This window comes from Fragaria vesca, unplaced genomic scaffold (assembly GCF_000184155.1).
Source record: "Fragaria vesca subsp. vesca unplaced genomic scaffold, FraVesHawaii_1.0 scf0513160_u, whole genome shotgun sequence".
NCBI lineage: Eukaryota > Viridiplantae > Streptophyta > Magnoliopsida > Rosales > Rosaceae > Fragaria > Fragaria vesca.
The window spans coordinates 465736-490587 of record NW_004443448.1 but is presented as its reverse complement, the minus strand read 5'-3'; the positions used below and the strand labels follow the sequence as shown (position 1 = coordinate 490587).

The following is a 24852-nucleotide window of genomic DNA, read 5'->3' as shown; positions in this document are numbered from 1 at the left end:
GGTGCGGACGTTCGCAGCCGAGAAGGCCTGTATATATATATATATATATACGGAGCCGTTCTAAAGAGGACGTCCGCACAACCTTTAAAGTGCGGACGTCGGCCTCTGATCCCGACTGTGTGTATTTATATATATATATATATAATATCATCAAACTATGAAAGTCGCCTGTATAGTCATTGAGTTATGGATTTGTTTTCAAGGAAGCTCGGCCTTCTAATGAGGACTCTTAAGTTGAGGATTTGTCATTATTAGGAAATCGATCAATAGGCACGGCGAGGTTGTCTGTACCCATATAGACATAAAAGGGACAAATATGAGATGTCCGTCCCAAAATTTCCCCAAAATCCCTTACCTCGCGCCTATACACAAATTGACCACGGATATCCGTCCCTAGAGTGACAATTTAGCCACAGATTTCGCAAACCGTCCCCGTCCACAACTTTATCTATCATAAATAAATAATATACAAATTGGGTACATACATTTTCACCATCCGTTCCATAATTTGAGAGAACATGGCGACATACATTTTACCATCCGTCCCCAAATTATGAGCAAAATGTTGCCATCTGCTGGAGCAACATGACCGTCCCATAAGATATGTAATTAAAATAATTTTTCAACCTGTCTGTGACCATTCGGTTCTCTACCTCTTACACTCATCTTATCTCTTTTAATTTTCAGTCTTAAAAATTGAAATCAAAAGCTTATCTCTTTTCTTCCTCTTCCTTGTTCCACCAACCACTCATATCGATTCTTTCCCACTTCCTCTTCCTCCCAAAATCATAAAACAGTTTCTCTGGAGCGATCCACCCTTCACCAATAGCAGTTTCTCTAGCCCAATTTCATTATAGTACTACAATCTAGGGTTACGGTAAAGATTATTTCTCGGTCATTCGGCTCAGTATTTGTATTTGGGGATCTTAGGTGTAGATAAACTGATTTTAGGATTCAATTTGGTTTATAGTTTTTCTTTTCAAATCTGATTTCTTGATTTCTTGATTTCTATTGGAGTTACTTCTCCTCAATCTCAGACTCTCAGTCACAACTCACAACTCACACCATTGCATCCGTCGCCCGTCGTTGTCGCCAGAGCGGTAGCCGTTTCCCATAGCCCGCTCCGTCGCCCACATCCCTAGTCGGCTAGTCCCCACTTGGCTACTTCCCCAGGTATGGCTCAATCGAATTGCTTATAATCTGATCGTGGACAGAGCACTGAGAGCAGGCTTCAATTCAAAAGCCATCATATTCATATGCTTCAATGTTGCTTTGCTTCGTCTATAACTAGAGTTTCAGTTTTAGAGTTTCTGTCGATTTAGGATTTGTTGATATAGAGTATTAACTTGATTAGAATTTGTTGATATATAATATTACCTTGATTAGGATTTGTTGTTATGTAATATGTATTAGGATTTGTTGTATAACCTTATGTCCTTACGAATGAATACACATCAGTAGATTAATATGCATGTTGATGACTTTTCGGCTTATCCTACCTTTCAATCTTATATCTACATTTTGACTGTTTAGTTTAATTATAGGTATTTATGAGTAGATCATTTCTCTAAATTTTCAGTTATATTAAAAATTGTTAAGACATTCATAAGTGTGATTTATCAATTATGAATTTGAACGGTTCATATTTAACAGATTTGGTTCGTCCATTAATTTGATCTAGTTTGTTATCTTAACGAACACCAAGTTGGTTGAAAATTTGTAGAAATGATATACTCATATAAACTTAAAAACTGAACGGATGAGATGTCAAAATGTGATCGAAAAATGAGCTAATGGGTCTTTTAAACCGTAAATCAAAAAATCATTAACTAGTCCTCAAATTAAGAGTCCATTGTCTTCAATATTGTCACCGCACTTTGGTATTTAAATGAATCAATTTTTAGTCAAATTCGTATCACCATTTGTTAATAGGTAGTAGCTAGATTCAACAATTCATGTAAATAATTTTTCATATTAGTTCGTTTCGCATTCAATCTGGCCTGTCATTATAGAAAATAAATAATTAATCAATTCAATTCGTTTTACTAATACGTTAATTCTATCATGCAATTTCTAAAAACTTTAGATCGCTTTACATGCGTGAAGCTGTAATCCTTGAGTAACCGGGGTTATCATATGGAGCACGTTATATTTGTTCGGAAACCTTTTACACTCCCGGCGAGGAGTCCATCCTCGCTTTCTTCATCGGATGCGATATTGGGACAATGGGACTAAGCACCTTGATTGATTAAAGATTACTTACATAAAAGCAACTAAAAAACCTACTTGTACGTTGTTTATGCACTTAAGCAGATAGATTCAGATATAGAAGACTTATCTAACGATAAAGATTCTAGGAGATTCTAGGCTTTCCGGCATTCAAAATAGAGAAGAAAAGAAGTTTGGAACAAGGAGATTCCTGCTTTCTCTGCCTTCCCTTGAACTCGTTCAACACTGTCTATACTCATCTACCCAACATCTCCAGCCCACTGGGTTCCAAAATCAGGCCCAATATTTCTGCCAATAATTAACCCCCCTAATCATGACCTTTGCCAGCGAAGAGACACATCAGCCTCCAGCTCATCATATTCTCTCTTTTTCCTTCTCCTGCAAAGCAGCAGCAGCCACTGGAACCTTCTACTCTGACTTCCCTCCATTTCAACACGTCTGAAAATTCCAATCCAAACCAAACCATCTTCAATGGCGTCCACCTTTTAATCTTCTAACTAAACAACCCAAATATCCCTCTTCTCCACCTGACCCTCTGTTTCTGTTTTTCCATTTCCATAATGCCAAGCCTAAGCTTACAGCTCCAAAGCTTGTTCTTCAAGTACCACCTCCGCCACCAGCTCCAGACTCTAACCCAAACCCAAACCCGCGACAAATTCGGCACCACTTCCCGACCCGACCACCCCTCCGTTCCCGCCAACCCGACTTTCCGAAACGGCGTCGCCACCAAGGACCTCCACATCGACCCTTTATCCTCCCTCTCCCTCCGCATCTTCCTCCCGGAGACAGTCCTCCTCAAAGACTCCGCCTTTGACTCTAACGGCGTCGTCTACGGCGGATACACTCCCCCGGCCGGGAAGCGCCACCGCAAGCTGCCGATCATGCTGCAGTTCCACGGCGGCGGGTTCGTCGTCGGGAGCAACGACACGTCGTGTAATGATATGTTCTGCCGGAGGATGGCGAAGCTGTGCGATGTGATCGTGGTGGCGGTGGGGTACAGGCTGGCGCCGGAGAGTCCGTACCCGGCTGCGTTTGAGGATGGGATGGCGGTGTTGAGTTGGTTGGCCAAGCAGGCCAACTTGGCGGCGGTGAGGAGGAAGGGGAGGGGTAATTCTGGTAATCAGCAGGGGATTTTCGACAGCTTTGGGTCGTCTATGGTTGAGCCTTGGTTGGCTGCTCATGGAGAACCTTCTAGGTACTTGAATTGTTTCCTCCCTGATTTCTATTCAAAAATGTTGCTAAATATTGGTGTTTAATTTTGTTTAAATTGCATGCATTTTTATCAAAAAATGCCATACTCCAACCTAAAATCGCGTATATGTGCCTCGTAGATTAAGGTATGTCATGGTAACGCTAGAGCCAAGAGTCAAGGAGAATCAGTTGTAATTTGGGGAGTAGAGTTCAAATTTTGAACTTCAAAATGGGAGGGGAACGATATATGATAGGTTGTTGTAGGGTAGTTACAAACTCAAAGAAAGATTTATGGCCTTAATTTGTGTGATGGGATTGATGACACTGTCACTAATTGTGTTGTTGTTCATGGTTTTGATATCAGAGCAGGTGTGTACTCCTCGGAGTGAGCTGTGGTGCAAACATAGCGGATTTCGTAGCTCGGAAGGCTGTGGAGGCGGGAAGCCTCTTGGATCCTGTAAAAGTGGTGGCTCAAGTCCTGATGTACCCTTTCTTCATCGGAAGCGTTCCTACCAAGTCTGAGATTAAGTTGGCAAATTCCTACTTTTATGACAAGGCTATGTGTATGATGGCATGGAAGCTATTTCTACCAGAGGAAGAGTTTGATTTAGACCACCCTGCTGGCAACCCTCTTGTACCTGGGAGAGGGCCGCCCTTAAAGACCATGCCTCCCACACTTACAATTGTTGCTGAGCATGATTGGATGCGCGACAGGGGTATCGCCTACTCTGAAGAACTGCGGAAGGCTAATGTGGATGCACCTCTTCTTGAGTACAAGAATGCTGTTCATGAGTTTGCTACTCTTGATGTGCTCCTCGAAACACCCCAGGCACAGGCTTGTGCTGATGATATCACTATATGGGTCAAGAAGTATATATCACTCAGAGGTGGCGAGTTTTCTTATTGATTAGTACAAAAGAAAACTATGTTGAATCTTGAAGCACATTTTAACAGCTTTGGAAGAACTCTTTGGTGTACAGCTTGAAGTCACTTCCATTCGTTGCGATGTCTGCAGAGTGTAGAGGTTCACACTACTCTCTGCTCAACATAGTTATAGTTTTTTGCCTGAACATATTATTGCCTTTGCTAGGATTTGTATATGTTCATTAGCTGAATATTGAGATGTATTGCATAGGTTAGTGAGAGTGAGAGTGAGAGCCGGCCCTTTCCTTGAACTTACTCAAATTCTTTTATTCTTTCATTCTAAAATAAAGATGGATTCTATTTATGGCTGTCATCTTCATCAATTGTGCATTTGAATGCAATGATTCATGGCAGACCTTGTCACCTTGCACCACAATTTTTTCTGGTTATTTGATTTGCTACTAATTCCTTATGGCTGTTGTTAGAATTCTTTGGAGTTATTCACATGAATGCCACTTAATTCCAACATTTTCCAGATATATGAATGTTGCTGTTTCAGTATAATATCCTGCACAGGTTTCCTTGTACACTATGCTTATATAGTATTCCTATAATAACAGGATCCAATCTGGGCGGCAATTGACAGATTAGTGGTTTTGCTTGGTCATACTATACAACCTAGTTTATCAATATGTTGAGCTTATGCTAGATATTACAGGACTATTACAGCCGTGTTACCTGGTGGACTAAGTAAAAGGTAGAATATGATTAATGTCCTCGTACAAGAAGCATGCCGAAAATTGTTTATCTGCGAAAAATGTCAGTCACATATGGATAAACCTCCTAAACTATGGAAATAGACATGATACAATACTCCCAAATCCTAGGGATTCCATGAAAACGATGGCAATGCGTGTTCCCTGATTTGCAATTGCTCTATGCATGCATTGCTCTATGCCTGCTGGAAGTAAGACCACTTCTTTAAGTGCTTACCTTTCTACTTGCTTGTCTGTAGGTTTATTTAAATACAGAACCACATAGTAATCGTCATCATTCTGAACAAGGAAGCTTCAGCTTACAGTATATATCCCCTGCAGGGTAAAGGGTCATTAGACGTGATTGTGGAGGCTTTTGATACTTTAGAAACTACAAGATGGAATCTGGTTTCTATGTGCAACCTTGTGAAGTCTATGGTGATAACAAATGTGATGAGGTTGTTGGTCTTGATCTTAATCTCTCATCCATGTCATGTCTTCCCTTCTCTTCTCTTTCGACTCTGGAGAACAGTTCTGCTGTCTGGGAGATTCCGTTCATAGATGAAACAAGAAATCTTAAGAGGGTAAAGCTTGAAAATAGTGCTGATGAATCCATTGTAAGTACTAATTATAGTCTTTATAGTGGCAGTGGCAGCATGTATACTGGTGGGTTCAATAGCTTGTCAAGAATTCAAATCCGGGATCACATATCAGCTTACACCCGGAGATACATGGCAGCAGAAGCCATGGAAGAAGCGGCTTCAACCTTTCTGGGAGGTGAACCTGAGGAAGAAGGAAGTGGAGATGGGATGAAACTAGTTCAAAAACTCATTTCGTGCGCTGAGGCCGTGGCTTGTCGTGACAAAACTCATGCTTCAGCATTGCTGTATGAGCTTAGAACTAATGCCCAGGTCTTTGGGACATCATTCCAGCGGGTAGCTTCCTGCTTTATCCAAGCTCTCTCTGACCGTCTTGCTCTTGTTCAACCACTGGGAGCTGTGGGAGTTACTACAAAGATAATTGGTGTTTCATCAGAGAAGGATGAGGCTTTGCACCTTGTTTATGACATTTGCCCACATATAAGGTTCAGTCATTTTGTAGCAAACACATCAATATTGGAAGCCTTTGAGGGAGAGAGCTCTGTTCATGTCATAGACTTGGGCATGACCCTAGGCCTCCTACATGGGTACCAATGGCGCAACTTGATAGACAGACTGGCCAGCCGAACAGGACGCTTACCTCGCCTTCGAATAACTGGTGTTGGTAACTCTTGTGAACGTCTTGAAGCGATTGGTAATGAACTAAAGCTGTATGCACAAAACGTCGAGCTGGAATTTGAATTTTTAGCACTGGAAAGTAACTTGGAAAACCTGAAGGCAGAAGATTTCAGTCTCATTGATGGGGAGGTTTTAGTCATCAATAGCATACTCCAGCTGCATTGTCTTGTGAAAGAGAGTAGAGGAGCATTGAACTCAGTTCTACAAACACTATATGAGCTATCACCAAAGCTAATGGTTCTAGTTGAGCAGGACTCGAGCCACAATGGGCCCTTCTTTCTTGGGAGGTTCATGGAGGCATTGCATAACTACTCTGCCATCTTCGACTCCTTAGATGCAATGTTGCCCAAGTATGACACAAGGAGAGCTAAAGTGGAGCAGTTTTATTTTGGAGAGGAGATTAAGAACATAGTAAGCTGCGAGGGACCTGCGAGAGTGGAGCGGCACGAAAGGATTGATCAATGGCGCAGGAGGATGAGGCGCGCCGGGTTCCAACCGGCGCCCCTGAAGACAATTACGCAGGCCACAAAATGGCTAGAAAAGAATGCTAGTGAAGGTTACACAATTGTGGAAGACAAGGGCTGCTTTGTTCTTGGGTGGAAATCAAAGCCTATCATTGCAGCTTCATGCTGGAGGTGTTCTTAAATATTTCAAACATAGTTTATCATTGTGGTGTTACTTGAAAGTTGAAAACCGTTTCTGAAACTGGTCATGGTCGATAAAAATGAAATCTAATTGCATACATGCATTCTGTAAGTTCAACAATGGTGCGATCTTCTGTACGTAGCTGAATAACTTGACATTAAATTCTCTTGTTCACGAAAAAATCACTTGCATACATATTTTCTTGTTCTCTTCTTGTTAAGTTAGTGTACCCTAGGGGCCTTTCACGCCTAGATGCTAATATAGACACATCATGTAAAATATTCTAATTATACATTGCAAGCTTTCTAACATAATGTCTGATCACTTTAACAGTATCAAAGTTCAAACCTACATTAAAAAAACGTACCCGACCACTAATTCATTTCCTAAGTTGGGTGAGTGATTTCTCGCTTCACCCAAATTCATTTCTTAGAGTCCATTTCACAAGCAAGCTCGTACCTGAGGGGAGGTCTAAGAGGCCACCGCCTCAGGTACCACAAATTCAAGGACACCAAAAAAATTATATATATGTATATATATATAATTTTTATAAAAATCTTAGATTTTTTCTTCTTTCTCAGTTTCACGCGTTCATTATACTTGACCAATATTAGAATACTTTATAAATTCATATTCAAGATTATAAATCTTGTAATCAGTCAAATTTGTTTTGAGAAGCCGATTGTTTTTTTTTCTGTCGTATGACCGTTCGTGGCGCAAAAGACGGCCATATCAGCAACTTCACATGTGGGCCCACAATTAGCAATCCCTTTGTAATGTTACTGCAACGTGTATGGCCGCAAAGCAACTGTCCATCGGAATCGAAAGCCACAGTCTGAAGAAGAACCTGTGGATAAGGCATCAACATTTCCAGCGAGCTCTTTTGCTCTCTGAAAAAACTAAGACCCAGCAAAACCAAAGTGAACATGGAAGTGGGTATGTCTTTAAACGCAGTGGTTCGTCTTCCACTATCGAGTTCAAGGACCCATGAAGACGGTTTGGTCAGGCACTCACTGGTGACCTCAAAAACGACCCAGAAAGCTTGCAAGCCAAGTCATGGCCAGACTCTGGTGGTTGAAGCAAAGGGTAAAAAGGGAATGCAAGATCGCCAATTTCAGAGGCGCCAACCTCCTCCCATGCCCAAGATTGAGGACGATGGCAACCCACGTTTCGTTGTGTTCATTCGAATGGCCAATGTTTGTTCTCTAACTTTTAAGCTTCAAAGTTGATTGCTTTGTGTTTTTTTGATTGCAAAAGTTGTGAACTTTATGTGTTCTTTGTGATCTTGTTTGATGATTTTGGAATATATTTTGGGGTTGGAGCAGGTTTACCTATGGTACCCACTTAGTGTGATCTCTGGTGGAACCACGGCAAAAATCATGCTTGCAGCTAAAGATAATTTTCTGGGGAAATATATTTACAAAGATACACTTGCTAGAAATCTTGCAGCTGTTATTTACCGAGTAAGTTATGTTTTTCTAATGTAATTAGATTCCAACATTTTTATAGTCTAGTTCCTTTGTTACTAATTGAGGCTTATCTCTCTGTAATTTACCATTTGTTGATCTCGTTATGGTTGCAAGTTTTGTGTTGATTAGTTAATGTTGTATACATACAAATAAGCAATGTGAAGTTGAGTCTATAAACAATTGTAGAAAAAGCTGATTTTGAGCGTATTTAATGAGAGTCGATGTGCTTTCATAGTTTTAGGCCTCATTTGTTTCATGGATTGAGACATGGAAATGGGAGTGTTAAGAATTGGAATTACTTGTGAAAATATTTGAATCGTTTCTGTTGCCTTGTTGTGGTTGGAACCTTTTCTCTGATTCAAGACCAATCCTGATTTAGAGGATATATCCTGTGTTCAGCAAGTGAATGTGATGGTTAAACATTTTGTGGTAGGAATAGTAGTTTCTCATGTACCGTTTTACTTAGTTGCTTGTTTCTTTTAACTTAAACAGGATGAGAAGGAAATACAGAAGACGGCGTTCAAGCAGTATCGTGTATTGCGGTCAGCTACTGAGTTTAGATACGGCTACAAGATTGTGGTAATGGTCTTATAAATCCCTTTCCCACCATATACAGCTACTGAGTTCAGACACAGAATGAGGCTTCATAAAAATCCCTTTCCCACCATTGAAAGTTAACAGAAATGACTAAGTTATAATATGTCATTTTTGTGTCTGAAGTATAGTTTGCCAATTGTGTAGGAGAATGGTAATATGAGAGCAGCACTTGCAACCTCAGATGTAATTGAGGTAATTTTTGTATTAATGGTTATGCTTGTGTATGCCGTTGTCTTTGTCATGAGATTATGAAGCATTGCATTAGACTTTATGATGCTCAAAAGCTTTGAGCTCTGAGCTGGAGATCTCTTGATGAGTTAGTATTTTTATGCTTAGTAAATTTGTGTTCTCATTGAATTGTCAGATTAATTTTTTGAACTGATTTCTGTATCCTTTTCAAACCAAATTGTAGCTTCCAACACCAGATCAGCTTAGAACCACTTTTGATAAAGTGAAAGATTTTTTTGGGGATGCAAAGGAATCTTTTGGCAAGCTGACGGCTATAGGTTCATCCGAGTCTGAGGAATCAGTAAAAGAAGTTGAAAAACCCAAGGAAAAGTGAGTTATAAACATATACACTTCATAAGTTTGTTTTTCAACTATTCTAGTTGAATTTTCTGTTATTAGACAATTCTTAAACTTGAGAGTTAAGACCTATCGATCTCATTCCTGTTAACTCCTTTGTGTTTGTCTTTTTTTATCAATCAGTTTACATAGCTAAAATGAGTATTTGCTATTTACCAGGGTTAAAGGCTGAAAGAGAAGAAGCAATGTACTCGGTTGTTGCAGTGGAAGATAGAGAAGCGTAATACGCTGCATAGGAATTTCCTTGAAAGGTGGTTTAGGAATTTACACACGGTTTTGTTTATAGTTCTCTGTTCTTCTCAGAAATTTTTATGTTCTTTCCCAGTAACATCTAATACAAATTCAGCCCTGTTCCATACTTGTATTTTTCACCGCTCTTGAAAGCTGAATCTAAGCAAAAGCACTTTAACCATGATTCATGAAACTCTTTCTGTAAAACTTCTTTGTTTTAGTTTTATGTTGACTACTAGAATTGCAGTGCTAGGTAATTACACAATTGCACTAGCATAAGCTTTAATTTGGACTTGGAATTTTTTTCCTGAATTGGTTGTTGGCTGTTGGGACTAGAACAAGAGCATATTTCTTTCTTCTGGCAAGGCCGAAAAAAGCTCATAATCTGGTTAAACTCCTTGAGGCAATGGCCAGTTCAAAGTCATACAAGAGACGAGCTATTGCAAAAAATTTGCTAAGCCAAAACCGGAACTAGGACAACCTCTTCTTCCTCTCCCAAATGGTAGAAACCTAAAAATCTATCTCTGTGACATTATCACTGTTTCCATCCTTAAACCTTTAGGGTCTGTACTCAAGGGGGGTTGTCCCATACGTCTGGATCTCTTCCTATCCCATAGGCATTGATCAGACCCCGATTTGTTTTCCGTACTTCATAGCCGTCCAGAATGCACTTCTCTTTTGATTCTTTAGGAACTAGTGGAGTAACTGGTGGCCGGTGGTGCAATCGCATTGCCTCCTTTACCACAGCTTTCAAGGAGTGAATGTGTGCAACTGTGGAAGGTGGGATTCATAGGCTTTTCCGGCACCAGATGCAACTTTCCGAACTCTTTTTCTGTGTTTTCCTCATCACTTTTGAGTGTCTAACCAGCTCCATCATCGTCCATTCTATCGTGGCTAATGTTGAATCACTTCCATTACAAAATGACACTGCCACAAATTGATGCCTAATTATTCCATAGTTTTTTGTGTGTGTGTGTGTGGAATCAGTGCAAACGCATAAGAGAAATTTAATTCATAAATTCTAAATTTCTTAATGCACACTTTTATTTTTTATAATTTTTTTTAATACAATTTTACCATTTTCATGAAGATGAACAAAAAAAAACTAAATAAATAAACAAATTTGGATGCTAAGCTTTTAAAAAACTATACATATTTACTACTATTAAAATTATTGTTAGTCTGCAAGCTAGTAATATCAAATTTTCATACTATTTTGACTTAATAAAAATTTTGGAGGTTACTTGAGTGAGAAAACCAATGACAAAAAAATCTACAATCAATTTGTCTCCTTGATTGTTTGTTAAGTTTCATTTGCTTACACTATGAATTTGGAATACGATTAAGAGGGAGTTATGCAGTAGTTCTTCAATGAAAAACCCTATGAGAGCTCTCGTTCTCTCACTACGGCGGCGGCTAACCTTAGGATTTCGCCGTCCAAACCCCTTGACCGGTGACGTTCTCGTTTATGGTTCTCGGCTGACGAGCCTCTTGGCCTCGCGAATCCCTCCATGGCAATCCCCGGGTTGCTACACCTCTTCGTTTCGGCGTTGGATCTCTTCCCTGGCATTCACTTCCAATGGCAGGAATGATGATGGACTGTGATGCGTTTCTCTAGAGGACCTGAATCATACTTGGAATCCCGGTTTGGCATTGAGGCAAGAGATCGGTTGTTCGTTGGTGGGGACCCGATTTGATGTGGTGGTTGTTGGTGGCATAGAGGTGTGGGTGTTGTCCCCAAATTCAGAGGTGGTAGTCCATGACGGAGGAAGGTACAAGAAGCTCAGATCTATGGAGGTGATAGGCCACGACTTCCGTTTTACATCAGAGGTGTTTGGGTTGTAGGAGTTGAGGCCGGGATGCGACGTAGTGATCAGTTGTGGATGAGCTTCTTCCGGTAGAAGATGGCATCGCAATGGCTGGTTTCAAGGGTGTGGCAACGCTGGTCTTGGAGTTGTGATCCGGGTCAGATCTGGTTTCGAGCCTGGAGTAGGGTCTGGGTCTGGGATCCAGGTGGGCCTTGTGGGCTATGGTACTAGAATCCAACTTTTTTTTGCTCTTTGGAAATACTGTCGGTGTCTTTGGTTTTGGCCTGTACATTAGTATTGCTATTGGTTAATGGACCCACAACTATGGTATTTGTTCGTTAAGGATCGGCTGCCATCACGACCATGTCTGGAATCACCTTTGGCCGGCTTCGATTATTTAGGTGGAAGATTACCCACAGCCTAGTGCCGAAGTGATTTTTATCATTTTGGGCATTGGATTTGTATGGGTAGTCAAATCACCGACTACTCATTTCGCTCAACAGCTGCAATTCGTGAGCGTAACACCGAGTCTAGGCGTTATTGTTTTAGCGCTGACACTCGTTATTGCAATTTTACTTTCGTAATTTTACTTTCAAATGTTTTTGTTTTTCTCGATGTATTGTTACATTGTCTCTATGTAATATTTTGATTATAATAAAGTGTTGACCTTTTCCATTCAAAAAAAAAGTTTCATTTGCTTACTGATTGATTTTAGTTGAAAAATTGATAGTATTAATCATAGAGATGAGAAAATAGAGCAATAGATTATGGAGCAACAACTTGAATCGGTTTTGAATAAAGAAAGAAGATAATGAGTTAAAGAGTGTATGTAAGTAAAATAAAAAAGGTATAAGAGGAAGTTGGAGAGATAAAATTAGATAAAAAGAAAATAGCGATGTGTTAAGTATATAAAGGTGTGTAAATAGAATTTCTCCGTGCATGATAGATCACGTGGAAACCAAACACTACTCAACATTCACCGCAGACTAAAAGGCTCTCTCCTGTTCAAAAAAAAAAGAAAAAAAAAAAGACAAAGGCTCTCGAAAATCTAGAAGACAATCATACCCAACCACAAGTTGTCAAACAACGTCCCACAGATAACGCTTCTGACATTATCCAAGGGAGGTTTCTGGACTTCTCCAGAAATGGTCCGAATAGTTCTTCATCCCTTCTCTATTCCTCTTCTAGAAATGTCCACTCCCCCCTTTAAATCATGGAACTTTCATCCTCCTTTCCACAGAATACCCTCTCTTTCTACTACAATCCCTAGCACAACATCTTCTCAGTGTTCAAATAGTTTAACCAAACCACAACAATGTCACAAGCTCTAGCCAACTTCAGCGTCTTTCTCCCTCTGTCATCTGGGAGAAGAAGAACCAAAAGTGTTGGTGGAGGTCTCACCTTGAAGGCCATGGCAAAGGAAGCAAGAGACAATCTCGACCACTTGCAGAGAGCAACCCAACAGCAGAGAGCAACCCAACATCAAAGCCAACCCAAGAAGAGAGTCGCTCCTACTCCGCCCGTAGGTAATCACTCCCTCCAACTTATTCCCACCTCAAAAAGTTTCAAACTTTTTCCACAAATGATTAATCTTTCGAGCTTTGCAGGACTATGGGACCGGTTTCCAACTGCAAGAACAGTTCAGCAGATGATGGAGACGATGGAGAGAATGATGGACGACCCGTTGGTGTATTCGGGTCAGTCCGGCGGGTGGGCTCGGCCGTTGCCGACGGAGAGTGGCGGGTACAGCAGGGGAAGGACACCTTGGGAGATCAAAGAAGCTGAAACAGAGTACAAGATGAGGTTCGACATGCCTGGAATGACCAAAGAGGATGTGAAGGTTTGGGTGGAGGAGAAAATGCTAGTCGTTAAGGCTGAGAAGGCTGCCAAGAAGAAAGATGGTTCTGGAATGGAGGAAGAAGAAGAAGGTGAAGAGTGGTCGGCGAAGAGTTATGGCAGGTATAGTAGCCGGATTGCTCTGCCGGAGAATATTCAGTTTGAGAAGATTAAGGCTGAGGTGAAAGATGGGGTTTTGTATATCACTATTCCTAAAGCTATGAGCAGCTCCAAGATTTTGGACATCAATGTACAATGATAGAATCACATGTAGCAGAGGATTAGGATTGTGTTTCGCTTATATGTGATTCAAGTTTTGAACTTCTTCGAAGTGTTATCGGAATCAAAGGAACGAGTTGCTTTTTATGTGCTACTATGTATCTCTCCACTTCCCTAATCGTGGGAGTTCTATGGAAACTTTCACTTTTGAAACGCAATTGTAAGTTCCATAAATATTAGTCTTTCTCTTGGTGGGCAACACCATGGTTCTAGCTCTTCCACTCAATCCTGTCTTAAAGGTGACTTGTTTGTTCCTATAGTTTTGTGTGTTCTTTTTATTAAAGATCACTTCTATTGTCACATGTCACATAATACTCTTATGCCTCAATGACACGTTACAAAATCTATGAAATGAGAGATTTGTACCGTTTACACTTATAATTTACCTCAATTGTTTGAAACTTACGACACTAGAAACTTTTTCTAGACATTAGAGAAATATTCAGATATTATCAGTATTATATTGTCAAATAACTTTGAAGCTTGTAGGTTAGATAAACCTATTGGTAGAGAATCTTTAACCGAGTCCTTCCTCCTTGATCCCAAATGCAAAGGGAGTATCACAAAGAACTACCACAAAACAATTCAAAACAAGAGTTCATCGGTTTGATCCAAATTAAGGCCCAAGTCTGTGTTTTTGGGCACCAAAAGTCCATTAGCCTTCTTTGGCCACCCATCGGTCACGGGTTACCCAATTTGGACCAATTTGTTTGCCTCCTGACTCATGAGCGAACGCCGCAACACAATTCAGCCTGTGTTCACTGAATTCCTCTGTTGTAACAGCGATAGCGGTAGCTCGTGGTCCACCATTGTACATATATTGTCCAACTTAATCACCCGTCAGGTGATGAGTTTCAATTACAAAAGGTCTCGGTGTAATTAGTTTTAGAGTTTATTATATGATTCTATATAATGCAATAAAGCATGATAACCACCTGGTATGGTAAAGTTGATCGAGCTACTTAATTTGGAACCCATGTCTAGAGTTTGAGTCTCAACATCCCACTATTTTGTGACTAGCAGGTTTGAGGGGCACCCGGCCAGTTCGTACGCATACGGCGAGAGATTAGTATGACATTGCACGTTGTATGAGTGTGTTACTAACTTGCTAACGTAACCAAGATGACTTGCTATCTCATTCTCGATAAAAAAAAATTATGATAATATCGCATTCAATTTTTTGTATGTCTTTAGATAAGATATAACATGTTAAAATTTTTCATGGTAATATTTATACTTTTAATTCCATTAATGTAGGACTTTATGCAAATACCTAAAATCCATCACAAAAACATACCATGGTATTAGTTTTTTGTCTGTCTGCTCGTCAAGACAGCTGATTTTAAATTTTTTATCCTCAACTACATCATGTATTTTCGAATGAGTCATTAATACATGAATTCTTTAAGTAATTAGTAGGATAACATCATATTCAATTTTCAATATGTCAATTTATAAAATATCATATATTCCAACTTTTCATTCTCATAAAACCGTATTTCCGAATGAATCATCAATACATACTTAAAATCCACTAAAACAACGCGACGATAGACAACGGTACGATGCAATGTATCATGCAACTCATTCAAAAGATTTTTCCTTTTGTATAATGTAAAGAACAACACTAAAATGTTTGCAAAATCTCTACAAATTGAAACATTAGAAAAGGGTCTTGATTGTGATTTGAGATTCGAAATCTACCATTAGGTGTTAAACTATCTAACAAAAAATACAAGTGTGAGATTTCCCTCCTTCATAAAAAAATTTCAAACGGTCTGCAATAGAGAAACTAGACGTTGGAGCCAAATGTGACCCTCCAACCTCTTTTTTAATTTAAAAAGTTGGAACTTTTAACGTTGAATTGATGAATGATGATCCAAAAAGAAAGGAAGAAAGAAATTTTCAAATAAAATTAAAATTAAAGAAGGGAAAAAAATAAATAAAAACCTAATAAAGTCACAACCAAGAAACCAACACAGGGGGGAGAAGTGATTCTGTGTATACCACCTGGCTTCAACAAAGCTTCCTTTTTTTTGCACACCTGGGTGGTTATAAACCAAGACATGTTTTCACTTAATAGTTGACACCCTTATGCTTTGTGACAGTTTTGAAGAGTGAAGGAGTGTGACTTTCTTTGTCTTGAAGGAGATGGGTGACTCTTCGTGTCTAATGAGGTCGTTTTCTGGGCCGTCTGAGTGTTCTGGTGAAGTCAAAGAGGTTAGTTTCTGCAAGATTTCAGGTTTCTTGGATTGTTTTTTGAGGGTTTTCAGTTAATGTGGGGTTTGTGTTTTGCTTAATCTTTGATGGGTTTTTGCTTTTGTTTGTTTGATCAGAATTGTGGGAAAAATGAGAACTTGAAAGTGGGTTTGGATTGGGCGTGGGTCAGTTGTTGACAGTTCATGATTTGTTTACTTTGTTTGTGACAATTTTTACGAAAAGTTATATTCTTTGAGGAAATTGTGTTGTTATATGATTACGTTCTTGATAATCCTGCATCACATTTGTTTAGGATTAAGAAATTGAACAAGTTCATATGGTGGTTTTAGATGTTATGGCTACTTGTCTGTTTTTGTTGAATTGATGCAATTTTGTTTCTTGATGTATTTTGGTGTGTATGATTTTGGTGCTTATGAGTCAGTTTATAGAATTGAATGAGGAAATTGAGATATATGCCATGCTATGGTTTCGGTTGTAGGGGGACCTCCTTCGGTGCCTAGGAGAATCAGTGTCATTCGGCAGGTATGCTTCAGAACCTCTTGATTGGGCAAAATGGTCAGCATTTTCTCACAATAGGTATCTGGAAGAAGCGGAGAAGTTTTCCAAACCAGGCTCGGTTGCGCAGAAGAAGGCGTACTTTGAAGCTCACTACAAGAAAAAGGCTGCTGAGAAAGCAGCAGCTTTGGCTGAGGTCGCAAATACATGTGCCAGCAGAGTTTCTGAGTCAGTTTCTATGCACGAGAGTTGCCAAAGCTCCTGTGCCAACATGGAGTTGGCAAATGGAGAGAACCAGATGGTTGAGGAAATTGCTGTTCCAATCATTGAGGTGGTATACTCAGCTCATGTGAATGATCACAATACAGATGTTGAAGGGACTCAATTGGAACTTGCAAAGGTGGATGGACCAGAGACGGTGATTCAAGATAGTGTTACTGTGGAGGATGCTGTCCAGGGTGAGGTGGAGAAGTCTATTCAGGATGAAATGGAGACTTCAATTCAGGTTGAGATGGAGAGTTCTACTCAAGCTGAACTATCAAACCAGTTAGAAAATGACCAGAAGGAGATTGTTAATGGTGCCACCCAAGAAGAGAAGATGCCTACTAAGGTACACTTTGGAGTGTTATCCCTGTATTATCTAGAACTACTGATTTTCACAGTTAAATTAATTATCATCTAATCGATCATGCAGGAAGCAATTAGCGAGAAAAATCTAACTTCACCAAGCAAGAAAAGATCGGTGAACTCTTCTCCCTCAAGGTTATCTACTCAAGGTAGACCGTCCAAGATCCCATCTTTTCCTGCCAAACAAATGGCCGGTGTTCCAACGGGAAAGAAGAACAATGCCACCCCAAAGACTAAGAACTCTGAGGCTGAATTAGTTGACAAGAGGAGATCAACAACAAAATCACTGCACATGTCAATCAGTTTCACTTCTCATGCCAGTGAAACCAGTAAGAGAACTTCACCAGTCCTGGAGAAGATCAAAAAGTTAAGAGTTCATAAAACTGCGCTTAAGAGTTCAACTTCCCTACCAACTGCAACCAGGGTATGTTCTTTCTTATCATGCTTTTATCTATTCTTCATCCATAATATTGTATGTCCATCTCTGTCCACCAACATAAACATATGACATGCCTGTCCACACATTGTTCACACATCTAACGGAACTTTTATTTGCCAACTCCAGGCATCTGTTAATGGGTTACTAACAGAAACTTCAGTAAACCCATGGTCCAAAGATAGAAGGTAACGAGATCTTGCTTTATACTTACTCTGTGTGTTATTTTAATGCATTCTGTTGAATATGATTTTCCTTAACCTTCTCAATACAACTTTACAAGATATATAGCAGCATCTTTGCTACTGTTACAAGTAAGATTTAAATGGAATTGCAGAAAATCAGCAATAGGTATTTACAACCAAGATACAACATATCAAAACTGATCCTAAAATTATGGCAATGCATTAAGTCTTAACTTACATGATTGCAATATTTCGTTGACAGGGCAAAAACAAAACTTAATAAGCTGGTAACTGGGAGTGTCACTGCAGATGGGATATGCAAATCACCCTCAAAAGAGTAAGAATTCTTCTAATTATGTACCTGCAGGGTTTCAGTTGTGTAGGCACAGGTTGCACTTAACTTGATCGTGCTGTTACTTGTTCTACTTTACTTCAAGGATCTAATTACTTAACTGGGAACTATTATATAATATCATGGAACTGATTGTATGGCAGTCAATCTCTTGCTGCAAATGGAAGCAAACCACGAGGTCCTATCAAGTCCTGTCCTTTTAGCCTTAAGAGTGACGAAAGAGCAGCAAAACGGAAAGAGGCAAGATTTGATATTGAAGTTATTTATTTCCTCCTTATGCTGTGGTTCATTAAAATGTAGTGAGTTTTTTTATTTGGTTAGTTAATATCATTTTCTATGCCAGTTCTTTCAGAGGCTGGAAGAGAAGAGAAGTATAGAGGCAGAAATTAAGCAGTCGCAAATGAGATCTAATAAGGTTAGTTTCTTATAACTAAGTATATGCTTGAGGACAGATGCTACATAGGTTCCGGGATAATTTGAAGAGGTGAAATTTACTAACGCTGTTAAGGAATCCCATGACTTGAGCTGATTTCAATTATTTACTAAAGTTTCTAATTATTAGTTATAAGAAACGGTGGGGGTTCCCTAACAGCATAAGCGTCATAAGACATGTGCAAATAAGCACACTGGGGATGGGGCAATATGCTTTGTGGAATAATCCGATTCTTTCCACATAAAATTTGTAGTGCCAAGTTAATTTTCTGTCATTTTCCTTTTCATTTCTTTTTCTTATCCCTTTTCTTTTTTATTGCTCAGTCAAACAATACAAAAGTTATACTTGAGAAAATCTTATGCAGGAAAAAGCAGTGCATGATGTTAAAAAATTGCGTCAGAGTACAGGCTTTAAAGCCAAAGATCTGTCTTCTGGATCACAATTGCTAAGTAACAACTTGAAGAAGGTGTGCACTAATACCTCTGTATGGCAATAACCTTTCCATGTATCTCCATGAGTATCTTCTTGATTTGTAGTTGACATTTGTACAGGTTCCACCAACCCAGAGTCAGTCACAGAAGCTCGAGAGGCAGTCCACTACCAGCAAGATTCTGAACCCTAGCATTCGGTCTTCAGTCAATTCTCACAGCTCTAAGCATGTCACACAGAGTAATAATCAAAGGATAAGCCGATCAGTCACTTCCCTTCCAAAGAAGAATGCTCATGAGAATTCTTCTCCTAATATTCAGAGTTGAGGATATCTAGCGTAGGAATATACATGAATGGAGACTAATCCACCCACAGCTGGTTAACATCCAGAACTACTTTCTGTAACTATGCAATTAGAATGAGTGGGTAGTCTGGTTTTCTTTTACGCGCAGATCTGTTGAGTTCTGCCACTTAGAATTAGATTTTTGTAGGGCTCGTCTCTTGTTTCTATTTCTTTAGGTGGTTCAGCTTGTAAATGAATTTCACCAGTTATGTTCAAGAGGTTACTACATATCATGGTTGCATAGTTCGGTTTCTTGCTTTCAACTAGATCTCTACAGAAGTGTATCAGCAGAATGAGTGTGCTTAAAGATGCATCAAGTGAGCCAAAACTAAACCCAGATATGGGGGGTCACAATATAGATTTGACAGGATGAACTTGATACCTTGAATGCATCAGTTCATTTAAGCTTCAACAAGAACTAAGGAAACCAATTTTACATGGTTGCTAATTTAGTAACTACAATTATTCTAGTATCATAATTTGTGAGGACAATGAATGTCATACTAACTTTGATATGGCAGCATACCTATCTACAAGAAATCTAATGCACATCCCATCCAAATTAAAGATTAACTTATTATGCTAGAGTTTGTCATCACTCCTAATATACACATTGCAATATTCAAATCCAATCGATCTGATCAGAGAGATAATATCCAGATCCACTTGGTTGGATACTCGACTTATATTCGTTTGCCACACAAAATACCAAAGGATGGTTTCTTCATGATGTGCAAAAGTGCTGGGCTGGCTCAGGGGCCAGTTTATGCTATGAAAAGACTTTGATCAGCCAGAGAATAATCCGATGACTCGCATGGATACTCACAGCCAAATCTCAGTGCCTCATACAAGTGAGCAGGAACCTCAGGATCAACAAACTCCGAAACCCCAAGGTTCATACCAAAATAATCACCTGGATACAAACAAATTTGCAACTCGTCCTCCAGAGAAGGAAAAGATGATCCACTTCCGAAGACTAGGTTCTTTTGGCCAGCTTCAAAATTAGTAAGGTAACTCAGATTGAAGCTCTGGTTTTTCATGTTTGATATACTGTTGGAACTGGGGTCAAAACCTTGGTCCACCACACAGCCCTTGGTATGATCTGAAAAGGAGTCTGCGGCACTTATTGTTGGACTTGCATGGCTAATGTGACTGTTTCTGTATGCAGCTTGTGAAGGCTTACTCTTAATGGAGCGAGTGGTTTCTCCATCTGAGATAGATGGTCTCGAACTAATGGGAGGGATTGACTTTAGTAGATCAGCTTGGAGGTGGTGCTGTACACCAGGTGGTTGTGACGTGTTGAAGCCATTATCTAACTGAACAACTGGCTTGTGTTCTTGTTTCATTTGAGCTTCACTCCAAGAAAACTTTGTTGGCATAGTGAAGTTTATTTCAGATTCCACTGATGCAAATGATTGATTGAAACCCACTTGTGAACTCCTGGTCTTCAGAGAATCAGCAACATTACCAATCAAGCCTTTCTTGGTTTCTGCGTAAGAATGACTCGAGTCCACTTGTGAACTTCTGGTCTTGTGCGAATCAGGAATACTGCGAGTCGAACCTCTCTTTGGTTCTGCTACAGGCACTGGAATAATTCCATTTACATCATCTTCAAGGCTCTTTGGGTCCACCACAGTCGGAGCAACCAAGGTATTGCCCGAAAATCTGTAGCTGCCATTCGTAACATCATTTTGTTTTATACTAATCGAGTTCTGAAGACCAACAATTCCTTGAGGATCTTTTGAGGGATAATCAGAATGCTTCATCCCACCAAAAGAAGATTTCAGATCATTTTCCTTTTGCAGCCTACTCAAGTAGAGCCGATATTTCTGCATGGGAAACTTTCTCAATGAGAATGAATATTCATGGCAAGAAAACATGTTATCTATTGTTGGAAACTTCCAAACCTATTTGTTTACAAGCAGGGCCTCTGTTTTCATATATCGAGGAATTAACTACTTTTTGGTGAAGAATTAATTACTTTCTGGGTGATGCAAAAATCTACTACTTTATTTATTCTAAAGAGGAACTGAATAGAAAAGAAAAAGTCCTTCCTCAAACATTTGGTACAACTAAAAGTTCAAAACCTTTAGATAACATATAAGATGTATAATGTCAAGAACAGAAAATCAAAAACATCAATCTGTTATTGAAAGAGTGTTTCATTTGTTTCCTGCTTATCTCATAGAAAACGAATCATTACCTAAATATCTCCTGAAGTCTATGTCAAAAACAAGCGAACAGTATTCTGGCTATCTAACTACCACCAAGAAAGTGGTGCAGTGTAAGAGTCCTACTAAATAAGCAGTTTCTATTGTATCAGAAGAAAGCTTAAAAATTATCCATGTACCTGCAAGTGGCTAGCAACATTTTCTCTGGTCAACCAGGGCACGTTCATGAGGTCAAGTATTTTCTTTGGACCAACTTCTGCCAAACAGATATTATACATCATCCCTCTGTAGAAACATTATAAAGATGGTGGCTATATCATTGAAAAACAACACCAATGTCAAACGAACTTTTGAAAAGTAGCACAAAATGTGTCGACTTATAGTTCATGATGGTGATCCAAAACCCGCTCAATAAATGATAAATAAACTTACTGTCAAATCCAATCTGATGCACCGCTTTTACAAATTTTTGATGAAGATCAACAGACCAGACTACTCTAGCTTTTTTTGTTGATGAAGAATCACCAAAGTCTTTGTCATCGTATTTGTTTTCAACGTCCTTTCTTTTTCTAGATGAAGTGAGGTCATCGACACCAAGGAAGTATCCATCATCATAGAGATCTGATCCATTTCTCGTCAGCTGAATACCATCGATGCTTTCATGACCCTCTATATCTCTTATCTCATGAATCTTTTTTCTGAAGACATGCTGCCATATGTTTCTCAGTTCTTTCATTCTTATTGGCTTAAGAAGATAATCACATGCTCCATGTTGAACTCCTTTCATAACTCTACTAGTTTCTCCATCAACAGACATCACTGCATAGGTAGGATGAATATGATTGTCAGAAACTAGTTGGTAAAAGGAAACTTCCCAAATGAAGACAAAGCTTTATATGTCAAGGGATGAGTACTGACTTATAACAGGAAGATCCATCTCAAGTCCAACATGCTCGAGAAGTTTAAACCCATCCATGTCAGGCATGTTGACATCACTGATCACAATGTCATATCCATCTTTCTTTTCACGAAGCAAGTATAAAGCATCTCTTGCCAAACAACATGTTGTCACTGAAACACAGGGAAAAAAAAAAAAGAAGGAAAATTGTCAGAACTAGTGAAAATTTGAGGCTGACATTATAGTGGATTGGTGACCTGAATATATTGTCAGATTGGCCAAAGCCATTCTGGGTGTGATAGTCGGATAAATACAAAATCCAGTAACATTGACTGAACAAATGTCACTTTATCAGGACTTAAAAAGCAAAATGAACTATCCACTTTACAAATGGAAGCCTTCTCTATCTTTGTTTACATCAGTGCAAGAAATCATAAATGAGAACATCCCAAAAATGATCAAAGGAACCAACGATGAAGAGGAGGTTCAGAGGAAGGAAAGTACTTCATTGTCATGAAAAGGACTACCAAAAAATGATTCAGCAAGTATGATACCAGATAAAAGAAGTGGCATATCAAAATCCTATTCAACCCCGCAGCCAAGCCAGGTATAATCGACAAAGATAACACTGAACGCTGTCTTGCTAGAAAGGTTTTTGATGGCAATAGTTGAAACAAGGATATGTGCTAAAGGATGTTGACATCATAAATCCACAAACTGGTGCAGGATTAGCGCGGTACTTAACTAGTGAGTAGTGACCATTGTTTCATGAAGCTGATCTGGATAAGAATAGTACACAAGTCCACTGGGAAGACTACCAAAAGCACCAGGGAATACTCATCTGTTGCCTGGATTTGAGTAAGTTTATATATCATTCAAAACCATCAAACCTAAACTATCCCCATCAAAGCTTATACATTTAAATATTTTAATAGAGAAATATTAATTTAGCAGTCAACAGGCTAATAAATGAAAAAATTTGTACTCGATTGAATTTCTTTCACATTATCATTAGAATCCTGCGTAATACTCTATATAAATGAAGAAATCCAAAGTTTGGCCGGCACTTCTGGTATGCACATAAGCCCACTTAAATCAGCAACTTTTGGCAAAGGGAAATACAATCAAATACACTTGACAATCAAACCCTGATCATTCTGATGATCATTTTCTTAAACAAACTCAGTTGCTTCAAGAAAAAAGTCTTGCACTCCAAGGAACCCATATGGTTAAATTACCAAATAAGATCAGAAGCCATACTTAAACCACAGCCATAAGCCCAAGCATCATCTTAAGCCTTGAATAGCCAAATCACAACTAAAACATTCAGATTAAACTCTACATGCATAGAGTTCAAGATTAACATTTCTAAAGAAACACACATACCAGACCTCCAAACACAGAAATGAAACACACCCATGAACCCTTGTAGTTCAAGATTAACTCAAATCACCATAATTCAATACTAGATTCCATGTGATCCAATCACCACACTAAACAGTCTAAACCCAACAAGCAAAAGCCTTCAGAGTTATTGAAACAGATAAACAGTAAGGGTCATAACCTTCATAGGAGCACTTCTTGAGCATCTTTTCCAAGATCTTAAGCCAAGTTGGGTCATCGTCGACGACAAGAACCCGGAGACCGGCCGGAAACGAATCGTTCCGGGGAGAAGAGAAGCTACTCTCCATGTTAAAGACTTGATTTGATTGAAGTGAAGTGGGGGGTAGAGTTGGGAGTTTAAAGCTCCAAAATGAGAGACTAGTACTATATAACTAGGAGTGCCTCTGAGTTTCTTATAAAAATGGCTTCTTTTGGAGTTTTATGGGAAGCTTTTGGAGTGAGAGAAAGGTAGTAGTGATGGAAACAGAGAGAGAGAACCCACGAATATTTTGGCGCCGGATAGCTTAACGGTCACCGGTGGCTCATGTTAGCCATTAACTACCTTTTTGTTTGGGACCTTTTGTGGCAGCGCAACCCAAAAAGATGGGGACTTGTTTGGAAAGAAATGGTTTTTACTGGATAAAGATTGTAACTTTGAGAAGATCGAGGGGTTAGAATCTTGGGTTAACCAGATGAAGAGGTAGAATCAAGGTGGGTGTGTGTGAAAGAATGTTGGAATGAACAAGCATGAAGCATCTAATAATGAAATTTAGTGTAGGTAGCTTAATGCAGCAATAGAACACAAAGTTTGATTTAACCTTAGTACTGTGTTCTATAGTTCCCCCCATTCTTTAGAGAGATAAGATCCTGAGTACACATTAGGAGGAAGAAGAAACAATCCGAAGTTCATTTTCAAACATGGGTGGAGAATGCATTTCGATACCTAAAAAATTTGACATTCTGTCACTTAAATTTCACCAATTCGTAAAGAAAAGAAAACTGAATTTAGCACTCATAAAAAGATAAAAAATTCTTTATTAGAGCCGGGAGTGTCGCTATTAGAGCCGGCAACACCTCCCCGCTTTTCTAGACATCGGCACGACGTTTTCTGCCG

At 39.3% G+C, this 24852-nt stretch overlaps 6 protein-coding genes and 1 non-coding gene across 8 annotated transcripts; 5 read left to right on the top strand and 2 right to left on the bottom strand.

Annotated features, from left to right (window-relative positions):
• The first annotated feature begins 2784 nt into the window (after nt 1–2784).
• LOC101291303 (probable carboxylesterase 11-like) lies at nt 2785–4656 on the top strand. Its single transcript, XM_004309975.1, has 2 exons — nt 2785–3424; nt 3790–4656. Exons 1-2 carry the CDS (start codon nt 2790–2792, stop codon nt 4325–4327), a joined length of 1173 nt encoding a protein of 390 aa, XP_004310023.1. The 5' UTR covers nt 2785–2789; the 3' UTR covers nt 4328–4656.
• A 781-nt stretch (nt 4657–5437) lies between these two features.
• On the top strand, nt 5438–6961 carry LOC101314911 (DELLA protein GAI1-like). Its single transcript, XM_004310127.1, has one exon. It carries the CDS (start codon nt 5438–5440, stop codon nt 6959–6961), a length of 1524 nt encoding a protein of 507 aa, XP_004310175.1.
• A 734-nt stretch (nt 6962–7695) lies between these two features.
• Nucleotides 7696–10062, top strand: LOC101291014. The gene is made up of 6 exons (XM_004309974.1): nt 7696–8157; nt 8287–8424; nt 8923–9009; nt 9172–9219; nt 9440–9585; nt 9772–10062. The coding sequence occupies exons 1-6, from the start codon at nt 7888–7890 to the stop codon at nt 9782–9784; spliced, it is 702 nt and encodes a 233-aa protein (XP_004310022.1). The 5' UTR covers nt 7696–7887; the 3' UTR covers nt 9785–10062.
• A 205-nt stretch (nt 10063–10267) lies between these two features.
• LOC101290833 lies at nt 10268–11958 on the bottom strand. Its single transcript, XR_185514.1, has 2 exons — nt 11265–11958; nt 10268–10770 (listed from the first exon to the last, which is right to left on the bottom strand). It is a non-coding gene; the product is annotated as an uncharacterized LOC101290833 (transcript).
• A 929-nt stretch (nt 11959–12887) lies between these two features.
• On the top strand, nt 12888–14114 carry LOC101315306 (25.3 kDa heat shock protein, chloroplastic-like). Its single transcript, XM_004309973.1, has 2 exons — nt 12888–13177; nt 13259–14114. The coding sequence occupies exons 1-2, from the start codon at nt 12967–12969 to the stop codon at nt 13744–13746; spliced, it is 699 nt and encodes a 232-aa protein (XP_004310021.1). The 5' UTR covers nt 12888–12966; the 3' UTR covers nt 13747–14114.
• A 1638-nt stretch (nt 14115–15752) lies between these two features.
• On the top strand, nt 15753–19526 carry LOC101315017. The gene is made up of 9 exons (XM_004309972.1): nt 15753–15986; nt 16465–17091; nt 17176–17532; nt 17674–17732; nt 17992–18066; nt 18225–18321; nt 18425–18496; nt 18879–18980; nt 19066–19526. The coding sequence occupies exons 1-9, from the start codon at nt 15918–15920 to the stop codon at nt 19267–19269; spliced, it is 1662 nt and encodes a 553-aa protein (XP_004310020.1). The 5' UTR covers nt 15753–15917; the 3' UTR covers nt 19270–19526.
• A 317-nt stretch (nt 19527–19843) lies between these two features.
• On the bottom strand, nt 19844–24315 carry LOC101314338 (two-component response regulator ARR11-like). 2 transcript variants are annotated; one of them, XM_004309971.1, is made up of 6 exons: nt 23920–24315; nt 22376–22528; nt 21890–22276; nt 21637–21713; nt 20791–21115; nt 19844–20715 (listed from the first exon to the last, which is right to left on the bottom strand). In XM_004309971.1, exons 1-6 carry the CDS (start codon nt 24044–24046, stop codon nt 20051–20053), a joined length of 1734 nt encoding a protein of 577 aa, XP_004310019.1. In that variant the 5' UTR covers nt 24047–24315; the 3' UTR covers nt 19844–20050. The 2 variants fall into 2 exon arrangements, with proteins under 2 accessions (XP_004310019.1, XP_004310018.1); XM_004309970.1 differs by having other exon boundaries at nt 19844–21115.
• Between the last annotated feature and the right edge of the window lie 537 nt (nt 24316–24852).